General features: G+C 67.1%; 1 protein-coding gene across 1 annotated transcript in view; it reads left to right on the top strand.

Moving 5' to 3' along the window:
* Nucleotides 1-305: 305 nt before the first annotated feature.
* The window catches only part of EPHB4 (EPH receptor B4), a 10,747-nt gene continuing 622 nt past the window's right edge, over nucleotides 306-10,430 (top strand). Inside the window, exons 1-10 of the mRNA XM_065417365.1 lie at nucleotides 306-357; nucleotides 2,950-3,020; nucleotides 3,921-4,605; nucleotides 5,380-5,535; nucleotides 5,786-6,115; nucleotides 6,513-6,634; nucleotides 7,073-7,238; nucleotides 8,356-8,458; nucleotides 8,633-8,700; nucleotides 9,693-9,806. Coding sequence (XP_065273437.1) covers nucleotides 306-357; nucleotides 2,950-3,020; nucleotides 3,921-4,605; nucleotides 5,380-5,535; nucleotides 5,786-6,115; nucleotides 6,513-6,634; nucleotides 7,073-7,238; nucleotides 8,356-8,458; nucleotides 8,633-8,700; nucleotides 9,693-9,806 — 1,867 coding nt within the window. The remainder of the gene's footprint in view (nucleotides 358-2,949; nucleotides 3,021-3,920; nucleotides 4,606-5,379; nucleotides 5,536-5,785; nucleotides 6,116-6,512; nucleotides 6,635-7,072; nucleotides 7,239-8,355; nucleotides 8,459-8,632; nucleotides 8,701-9,692; nucleotides 9,807-10,430) is intronic.

Raw genomic sequence — 10,430 nt, 5'->3', positions numbered from 1 at the left:
TTTATTCCGATGTTAATCTTTTCCAGACTTGGTCATTTATTAGCATGTAAATATTCTGGTGGGTCGAATTTTCAGGCTATCTGGGGGTAGCGGAGTCCTTCCAGAGAGAGGAAAATCCGGGGGATTCAGTTGTCCCAGATCAAGGCGGTTTGGGGTGCCATTTTTCCGGGCAAAAGATTATTTTTCTGGAGTAAAGTTTCCCCGATTGGGAATTTACTCTCTCCCACCCCCCACCCCCCTTGGTTGATCAGGATTTCGCGACAGCAGCTTTCCCTCTGCCAAGGAATTCGGGACTGACCCCAACCATGGAGGTCTGGCTGCTTTGTCTCTGGATTCCCCTCACTCAGGCGGTGGAAGGTGAGTGAAAATTGGGGGGATTTAGTAGGTTTCTGTGTCTTTGGGAGCCAGGACTCCTGGGTTCTCTCCTCGGCTCTGGGAGGGGAGTGGGGGCTGGTGGGTTAGAGCAGGGGGGGCTGGGAGCCAGGACTCCTGGGTTCTCTCCCCGGCTTTGGGAGGAGAGTGGGGGCTGGTAGGTTAGAGCAGGGGGGCTGGGAGCCAGGACTCCTGGGTTCTCTCCCCAGCGCTGGGAGGGGAGTGGGGGCTGGTGGTTAGAGCAGGGGGGGCGGGAGCCAGGACTCCTGGGTTCTCTCCCCGGCTCTGGGAGGGGAGTGGGGGCTGGTGGGTCAGAGCAGGGGGGGCCGGGAGCCAGGACTCCTGGGTTCTCTCCCCAGCGCTGGGAGGGGAGTGGGGGCTGGTGGGTTAGAGCAGGGGGGGCTGGGAGCCAGGACTCCTGGGTTCTCTCTCGGCTCTGGGAGGGGAGTGGGGGCTGGTGGGTTAGAGCAGGGGGGGCGGGAGCCAGGACTCCTGGGTTCTCTCCCCAGCGCTGGGAGGGGAGTGGGGGCTGGTGGGTTACAGCAGGGGGGGCTGGGAGCCAGGACGCCTGGGTTCTCTCCCCGGCTCTGGGAGGGAAGTGGGGGCTGGTGGGTTAGAGCAGGGGGGGCTGGGAGCCAGGACGCCTGGGTTCTCTCCCTGGCTCTGGGAGGGAAGTGGGGGCTGGTGGGTTAGAGCAGGGGGGGCTGGGAGCCAGGACTCCTGGGTTCTCGTCCCACGTCTGCCCAGCTCTTGCCTGAGTTTTGATTGACTGTTTTTTACACTAACAAAACGTGGGTTTGGCAAAGTACTTTCTTGCTTTCGCGCAAGATCAGCTGCAGACAAGAAGCAGAGCGTGAAAGCCGGCTTGTTGAAAGAGAAAACAGGCCTGGAAAGAAAAGTGAAGGAAAACAAGAAAAAAGAAAGAAAACAACAACCCACCCCCCACCCTCTTTCACTCTTGTCTTTCATTCTTTCTTTCTCTGCCTCCTGCTCTTTCTTCCTCGGGGTTTGTTCCGCCAAGCAAACATTTTTTTGCCTTTGAAAACTTTGTGTCCCTGCTGCCCAGCTCCTGCGGAAGACTTTTCTCCTTCATTAGCGCTGCGTCTCGCTCCCTCTTCCCCTGCCCCCCATAAGGCCTGTGCAGATGTATCTTACTCCTGGATTTTGCCTCTGTCTTTCGCTCCGTCTCTTTCTCCCCCATCCTTTCAGCCCAGGGCTCCTGGGTTCCCTCCCCGGCTCTGGGAGGGGAGTGGGGGCTGGTGGGTTAGAGCAGGGGGGCTGGGAGCCAGGACTCCTGGGTTCTCTCCCTGGCTCTGAAAGGGGATGGGGGGCTGGTGGGTTAGAGCAGGGGCGCTGGGAGCCAGGACTCCTGGGTTCTCTCCCCAGCTCTGGGAGGGGAGTGGGGACTGGTGGGTTAGAGCAGGGGGGGCTGGGAGCCAGGACTCCTGGGTTCTCTCCCCAGCTCTGGGAGGGGAGTGGGGACTGGTGGGTTAGAGCAGGGGGGGCTGGGAGCCAGGACTCCTGGGTTCTCTCCCTGGCTCTGGAAGGGGAGGAGGGGCTGGTGGGTTATAGCAGGGAGCCAGGACTCCTGGGTTCTCTCCCGTCCTTGCCCACGAATTTAACCCCTTTCTCCCGCCCCCAATTCTTTGTGGGGCTGGCGGGATTCGAACTTGCAGCCCGGAGCCCTGGCGCAGAGCAGGCTGCCAATCAGGAGAGAACCCAGGCGTCCTGGCTCCCAGCCCCCCCCCGGCTTGGAACAACCCACCCTGTTCTGGGAAGCCGGGCGGGCGCAGCGGCCGGGAGTTCGTTCACATCTGGCATGGATTTAGCCCAGTACGGAGGAGAACACAGATTTGGGGGGGAGGGGTCACGGTCTGGCAGCTGGAGCCGGGAGGCCCAGCTGGGGATGGGGGGGCTGGAGCTGGGGCCGGAGGGGAGCCAGCGCCCCCTAGAGGGAACAGGCCCCTGCCCCCCCTGAGCCAGCCAGTCCCTGCCCTGGAGTCCGGACAGTTGCTGGTTTCCCCGTGTGGCCCCCGAGTGGAAGAGAAGCCTCGCACGGCCGTGTAAGCATGCAGCACCAGAGCCGTGCGAAGGAGGCCGCGGCCTGCAGGAAAGCGAGACAGGCATCTCCGTGTGCTCCTGGGAAGGCCTCTGTGTACCTCAGGGGTATGCGGCTCCCCTGGGTTGGACCCTCGGCCCGAACAGACTCAGATTCACCCTGTAATGACCCATCACCCACCACCCCACAGCACCTGTGTGCACAGGTCGAGGGGGGGGGGAAAGAATTCTGTCTGCATGGGAAAGGATTCAGGGGTTCGCTCCCTGGCTCTGGGAGGGGAGTGGGGGCTGGAGGGTTAGAGCAGTGGGGGCTGGGAGCCAGGACTCCTGGGTTCTCTCCCTGGCTCTGGAGGGGAGTGGGGGCTGGTGGGTTAGAGCAGTGGGGGCTGGGAGCCAGGACTCCTGGGTTCTCTCCCCGGCTCTGGGAGGGGAGTGGGGGCTGGGAGCCAGGACGCCTGGGTTCTCCGCCCCTCACTCCAGACCCTAACCCTTTCCCCCCCCTCTTTCTCTGTCTCCCAGAGACCTTGCTGAACACCCGGCTGGAGACGTCGGATCTGAAGTGGACGACGTACCCCCAGACAGACGGCCAGGTGAGAGGGCTGGCAGGAAGCAGGTGGCAGGTGGGGGCCGGGGGGAGGGGGGCTGGGGAGAGGGGTCAGATATTGTGTGGGAGGGCGCCGGGCGGGTCGCAGGCTCTGTGAGATGGGGGGATCCCAGGTATGGGGGAGCACAGTGGGTTCTGGGGAGGTGGGGGGGAGTGTGGGGGCAATTTTTTTGGGGGGGCTGTGGAGGAATAGGGGGTGCTGGGTGTCTGGCCCCCCCACTGACTCAACTCTGTTCCCTCCCCTGTTCTCTGCCCCGTCTCCTCCCTCTGCCCCCCATCCCCCATCTCTCCCACCCCCTGCCCCATCTCTGAATTCCCTGTTCTCTGCCCCCTGCCCCCTGTCTTTCCCCTCCCTTTCTCCCACCCTCGTAATGCCTCTGCACTCCCCTTTTCCTGCACCCCCTCTTTCCCTGGCCCCCCATCCCCTGGCCCCTCTCTGCCCCGTCTCCTCCTCCTGCACCCCATCCCCCGTCTCTCCCTCCCCCCTGCACCCCATCTCCCCCTGCACCCCATCCCCGTCTCCTCCTGCACCCCATCTCTGAATCGCCTGCTCTCTGCCCCTGTCTCCTCCCCCTGCACCCCATCCCCCATTTCCCCGTATCCCCCATCGCCAAATTCCCTGTTCTCTGCCCCCTACACCCCATCTCCCCCTGCACCCCATCTTTCCCCTCCCTTTCTCCCTCCCTTGTAATGCCTCTGCACCCCCCCTTTCCCTGCCCCCCCATCCCCTGTCCCCTCTCTGCCCGCGTCTCCTCCTCCTGCACCCCATCCCCTATCTCCCCCTGCACCCAATCTCCAAATCACCTGCTCTCTGCCCCTGTCTCCTCCCCTGCACCCCATCCCCCATCTCCCCATCTCCCCCCCCCTTCCCCATGCCCCCCGGCAGTGGGAGGAGCTGAGCGGGCTGGACGAGGAGCGCCAGCACTCGGTGCGCACGTTCGAGGTGTGCGCGGTGGAGGGACCGGGCCGGGAGGCCTGGCTGCGCAGTGGCTTTGTGCCGCGCCGGGGGGCGGCCCACGTCTACGCCGAGCTGCGCTACACGGTGGTGGAGTGTTTCTCCCTCCCGCGCCCGGCCCGGGCCTGCAAGGAGACCTTCAACGTCTTCTTCTACGAGGCCGAGCGGGACCTGGCCACGGCCACCGACCCGCCCTGGCTGGAGAACCCCTGGGTCAAAGTGGACACGGTGGCGGCCGAGCACCTGACCCGCAAGCGCCCGGGGGCCGAGGCCACGGGGAAGGTGAACGTCAAGACCCTGCGGCTGGGGCCGCTCACCAAAGCCGGCTTCTACGTGGCCTTCCAGGACCAGGGCGCCTGCATGGCCCTGCTGGGCGTCCGGCTCTACTTCCAGAAGTGCCCGGGGGCCGTGGCCCGCCTGGCCGCCTTCCCGGAGACGGTGCCCCGGGAGCTGGTGACACCCGTGGCCGGCGCCTGCGTGGCCGGGGCCGGGCCGGAGGGGCCAGGGCCCCTCAGCATGTACTGTCGGGAGGACGGGCGCTGGGCCGAGCACGCGCCCGCCGGCTGCGTCTGCCTGGCCGGGCACGAGGCCGCCGAGGGGAACACGCAGTGCCGAGGTGAGGTGCCCGGACGCCAGGGTTCTGCGGGGAATGGGGAGCAGATGCGGGGCTCCAAGGAGTGGGGTCTGGGTTCCCAGGATGGGGAGTTGGATGCCTGGGTTCTGAGGGGGGGGCCCGGATGCCTGGGTTCCCGGGATGGGGAGTTGGATGCCTGGGTTCCGAGCTGGCCCGGATGCCTGGGTTCCGGGGTCCAGCTGCTGGGGTTCCGGGGGGGGGGGTGTGAACACCTGGGTTCCGGGGGGTGCTGGGCGCTCAGGTTCTGGAGCAGCTGGACGCTCGGGTTCTGGGGGGGGCCCGGATGCCTGGGTTCCGAGCTGGCAGGGAACAATCGTGGGTTCTCCAGTGGCGGGTCTTGGAAGTAGGTGCTGGGATCTAGCCACAAATCAGGGGGGCCAGGACTCCTGGGTTCTCTCCCCGGGGAGTGGGAGGGTCAGTCGCACCCCTCACATGGGGGGGGGAACTTTCACCTCTCTGAGCTGCAATAGGAAAAACCCCCCGCCCCCGCAGCCGCCTCCCGGGAGAGGAGCCTCTGGGCCGCGGGAGCTTTGAACAACGGGCCAGCCCCCCGCCCCCCCGAGCTATGGGGGGGAAGGGCAGACATGAAGGGGGACAAGCGGCGCTGAGATGCGGCCACCTCTGGGGCGGGGCAGCTGGTTATACAGGGACCCCTCGCCCGGCGCTGAGATGGAGCCACCTCTGGGCTGGAGGGTAGGGGCCATTTAACCCTTTGTTTCCCAGGAAGGCGCCGTCTGACCCTTTTTCTCTCGCCAGCCTGTGTCCCTGGCACCTTCAAGGCCACGCAGGGTGAGGGCTCCTGCCAGCCCTGCCCCCCCTACAGCTATTCCTCGGCGCCCGGCTCCGCCATCTGCTCCTGCCGCAATGGGTACTTCCGCGCCAGCGCCGACCCCCTCGGCTCCCCCTGCACCAGTGAGTCACCCTGGGAGGGGAGCGGGGGCTGGGGGGTGAGAGCAGGGGGGCCGGGAGCCAGGACTCCTGGGTTCTCTCCCCGGCTCTGGGAGGGGAGTGGGGCCTGGGGGGTGAGAGCAGGGGGGCTGGGAGCCAGGACTCCTGGGTTCTCTCCCCGGCTCTGGGAGGGCAGTGGGGCCTGGGGGGGTTGGAGCGGGGGGGGCTGGGAGCCAGGACTCCTGGGTTCTACCTCTCCCCCACCGCCCTGCAGCGACCCCGTCAGCCCCGCGCAGTATCGTGCCCCAGATCAACGGCTCGGTGGCGGTGCTGACCTGGAGCGAGCCCCTGGAGAGCGGGGGCCGGTGGGACGTGACCTACAACGTGCTCTGCTCCGAGTGCCCCGATGGGCAGCCGTGCCGGCGCTGCGCTCGCCTGACCTACGCCCCCAGCGCGGCGGGGCTGGCGGAGCAGGGGGTGACGGTCCAGGGCCTGCAGCCCTACGTCACCTACACCTTCGAGATCCAGGCCGTCAACGGGGTGTCGGAGCTGAGCCCCAACCCGCCCCAGGCCGAGCTGGTCAACGTCACCACCAACAAGGACGGTGAGAGCCGGCCGGTGCCCCTCACTCCCGACCCGCAGCCCCCAGCCCTCCGGTGCCCCTCACTCCAGACCCGCAGCCCCCGGCCGGCCAGCGCCCCTCACTCCCAACCCGCAGCCCCCGGCCGGCCGGCGCCCCTCACTCCCAACCCGCAGCCCCCGGCCGGCCGGCGCCCCTCACTCCCGACCCGCAGCCCCCAGCCCCGCCGGTGCCCCTCACTCCCAACCCGCAGCCCCCGGCCCAGCCAGCGCCCCTCACTCCCGACCCGCAGCCCCTTCCCGGCTGGCCGGTGCCCCTCACTCCCGACCCGCAGCCCCTGCCAGCCCAGCCCTGCCCCCCCCCAGCTCTGCCGGTGCCCCTCACTCCCGACCCGCAGCCCTGACTCGGTGTCTCCCCCCAGTGCCCCCGCCCGTGGACAGGGTCCAGGGGTCTCTCTCCCCGACCGGGATGGTTCTGAGCTGGCCGGTGCCCCACCCCCCCAGCGGGCACATCCTGGACTACGAGGTGAAATACTATGAGAAGGTGAGTGGGGGGGGAGGGTCGGAAGGGTCTGTGTGGGGGGGGGGCTCCTGGAGGGAGCGGGGTCTGGGGGGGATGGAAAGGAGCTGGGGGAGGGGGTCAGGGATCAGAGGTGGAGGGGATCGTGAGGGGGGCAGTGGGGGGGAGGGGACCAGGGAAGGGGATTGGGGGGGCTGTGGGAGGGGTGAGGATCAGGATGGGGTTGGGGAGGGGATCGGGACAGGGGCTGAGGGTGGACCAGGGGAGGGGGTGGGGGGGCTGTGGGGGGGTGAGGGGAGGATCGGGAGTGGGTTGGGGAGGGGATCGGGAGGGGGGCAGTGGGGGAGGGCACCAGGGGAGGGGATTGGGGGGGCTGTGGGGAGGATCGGAGGGGGGACAGTGGGGGGAGGGGAGGTCTCTGCGCCGCGGCGCCGGGACCGACCCCCCCCATTCCTCCCCCAGGGCGCGGCGGGCGGGGAGTCCCCCATGTTCCTGAAGGCGTCAGAGGCCCGGCTGACGCTGGGGCAGCTGCGCCGTGGGGCGTCCTATGGGGTGCAGGTCCGCGCCCGCTCCGAGGCCGGCTATGGGGAATTCGGGCCGGAGTTCCTCGTCCCCATGCACGGCAGTGGTGAGTGACCCCCCCAGCGCCCCCCCCCGACCCCGGCCCCCCTCGGGCCTGAAGCCCCCCCGGAGCGTCGGGTTCCAACGGGCGACGACGCTCCCTCCGGCCCCACGAACGCAGCCCCGGGGCCAGGTTCAGACGGTGCCTGGTTGCTCGAGGAGGGAGGTTGCACGAGGAGGGAGGTTGCACAAGGAGGAAGGTTGCACGTGGGTGCCAGGTTGCACAAGGAGGATGGTTGCACCGGGGTGCCAGGTTGCACGAGGAGGAAGCTTGCACGAGGAAGCTTGCACAGGGGTGCCAGGTTGCACAAGGAGGTGCCAGGAGGTTGCACGAGGAGGTGCCAGGTTGCACGAGGAGGGAGGTTGCACGGGGTGCCAGGTTGCACGAGGAGAAAGGTTGCACATGGGTGCCAGGTTGCACGAGGAGGAAGGTTGCACATGGGTGCCAGGTTGCACGAGGAGCATTGTTGCACGGGGGTGCCAGGTTGCACAAGGAGGGAGGTTGCACGGGGGTGCCAGGTTGCACGAGGAGGCAGGTTGCACGAGGGTGCCAGGTTGCACGAGGAGGGAAGTTACATGAGGAGGAAGGTTGCGCAGGGGTGCCAGGTTGCACAAGGAGGATGGTTGCACGGAGGTGCCAGGTTGCATGAGGAAGGAGGTTGCACGGGGTGCCAGGTTGCACGGGGTGCCAGGTTGCACGAGGAGGGAGGTTGCACGGGGGTGCCCGGTTGCACGAGGAGGATGGTTGCACGGGGGTGCCAAGGTGCCCATGACGGCAGGCTGCCAGTAGGGTGGACACACGATTCTCCGCTGCCTGGCGGCACCCGTGTTCCCCATGTGCCATCTGGGTTCCTAGCACCGCCCCGTCCGCCCGCCAGGATCTGCCCCCGCGTTCCAGGGGCTGGCTCCCGTTGCCCCCCGTGGGCAGGTCAGGGCCTGGCGCCCCCTGTGGCCTGTTCCAGTGCAGCAAATGGCCTGCCTCAGTTTCCCCTCCCAGGCCCTTTGGCTTCTCAGTGCCCGCCAGGTCGGGCAGTGTCTCTCCCGCTGAGCCGGGCGGGTTGGGGGTGATGCTGGCCTGACCCCTCCACCCCAGGGCAGCCCCCTGACGGCGTCTCTCTCCCCAGAGGCGGGGGGCCGGGCGGAGCAGCTGGGGCTGATCGTGGGGGCGGCCGCCGTGGGGGCCCTGCTGGTGCTGGCGGTGGTGGCAGTAGCTGTTATCTGTGTCAGGTGAGATCCCCCCCCCAGCGCGCAAGGGGTTGGGGGTGGGCGCTTGGGGGACAGGGAGGGGCCGGGGGGGTGGAGAGATGGGGCTGGGCTGGGTTCAGCCACGTTCTCCCCAGAGGGAGTTCCGGGGGGGGGTCTCTTGGCTGCCCCCCCGACTCTTTCTCCCTCCCCCGGCAGGAAGCACGGGGCGGGGGGCCGCGACCCTGAATACTCGGACAAACACGGCCAGTACCTCATTGGGCATGGTGAGTGGGGGGGGCAGGGGGTAAGTGGGGGGCGGGGGGTGAATGGGAGATGGAGGAGCGACGGGGCAGGGAAGAGGGGTGAGGTGAGGGGGTGGGTTTGGGGGTTGGCGGGGGTGAGTGGGGGCAGGGCGGGGGGTGAGGGTGAGTGGGGGGCAGGGGGTGAATGGGGGGCAGGGGGTGAGTGGGAGATGGAGGGAAGAGGGGGCAGGGAAGAGGGGTGAGGTGAGGGGGTGGGTTTGCGGGTTGGCGGGGGGTGAGTGGGGGCAGGGCGGGGGGGTGAAGGTGAGTGGGGGGGCAGGGGGTGAGTGGGGGGCAGGGGGTGAATGGGAGATGGAGGAGCAAAGGGGCAGGGAAGAGGGGTGAGGTGAGGGGGTGGGTTTGGGGGTTGGCAGGGGTGAGTGGGGGCAGGGCGGGGGGTGAGGGTGAGTGGGGGAGCAGGGGGTGAATGGGGGCAGGGGATGAGTGGGGAGACGGAGGAGCGAGGGGGCAAGGAAGAGGGGTGGGGTGAGGGGGTGGGTGAGGGGTTGTGAATGCGGGGCAGGGCAGGGTGTGCGAGTGGGGAGGCGGGGTTAGTGGGGGGCAGGGCAGGGGGTGAGTGGGGGGCAGAAGGAGGGGGTGCGGGTGAATGGGGGGAGTGGGGAGACGGAGGAGCAAGGGGCAGGGAAGAGAGGTGGGGTGGGAGGATGGGTTCGGGGTTTAGCAGGGGTGAGTAGGGGGCAGGGCGGGGAGGCAAGTGGGGGGGCAGAAGGACGGGGTGGGGGTGAGTGGGGGCAGAGCGGGGGGGGCGGGGGTGAATGGGGAGGCAGAAGGGAGGGGGAGACGGAGGAGCGAGGGGGCAGGGAAGAGGGGTGGGGTTGGGGGGTGAGTGAGGGGCAGGGCGGAGGGGCGAGTGGGGGGACAGAAGGAGGGGGTGGGGGGGAGTGGCCGGCGGGGGCGGGTCTGGGGGCGCTTGGCTCTAACCGTCCCCCCCCCCCGGGACCCCCCCTTCCCAGGCACCAAACTCTACATCGACCCCTTCACCTACGAGGACCCCAACGAGGCCGTGCGGGAATTCGCCAAAGAGATCGACGTCTCCTACGTCAAAATCGAGGAGGTGATTGGCGCCGGTGAGCCCCGAACCCCTGAACCCCCAAACAGGCCCCTGAACCCCCAAACCCCCGGATAGTCTCTGAGCCCCCAAGTTCACGGCTTCTGCTCCCCCAAATCCATCGCCCCTGCAACTGGGGTCCCAGGGGGGCAGGGGGCCCACGCTGCGGTTGCTCAACTGAGGGCAACCCCCCAAAAACGGGCGGTTATTTCGAATAATTCGATCCACCCAGTTACCCAGATGCCAAACACGCAGGTCCCTGAAAGCGCCCCCAGCCTTTGGGCTCTGCGCCCGGCCGGGCCGCGTCAAGAACAGGAAGGACGATTGGAAATCTGGTTCAGCTTCTAAAATGTTTCTTTCTCTCTGTTTCATTCCCCCCTTTCTCTCTGTCTCCACCCACTTTTTCATTCCCTCTTTCACCCGTCTTGTTTTTTCTTTCTCTGTTTCATTCCCTTTTCCTTTCCCCTTTCTCTCTCTCTCATTCTTTCACTCTGTTTCGTTCCCCCTTTTTCTCTGTCCCATCTCACTGTTGTATTCCTTCTTTCTCCCCGCCTTCTTCTTTCTCTGTTGCATTCCTCCTTCCTCTCCGTTTTCTTCCCCCTTTTTCTCTGTCTCATGTTTCATTCCCTCTTTCCCCATCTCA

Source organism: Emys orbicularis, chromosome 15, assembly GCF_028017835.1.
Source record: "Emys orbicularis isolate rEmyOrb1 chromosome 15, rEmyOrb1.hap1, whole genome shotgun sequence".
Lineage (NCBI taxonomy): Eukaryota > Metazoa > Chordata > Testudines > Emydidae > Emys > Emys orbicularis.
The sequence above is the reverse complement of the archived record's forward strand: the minus strand, read 5'-3'. Positions and strand labels throughout refer to the sequence as shown.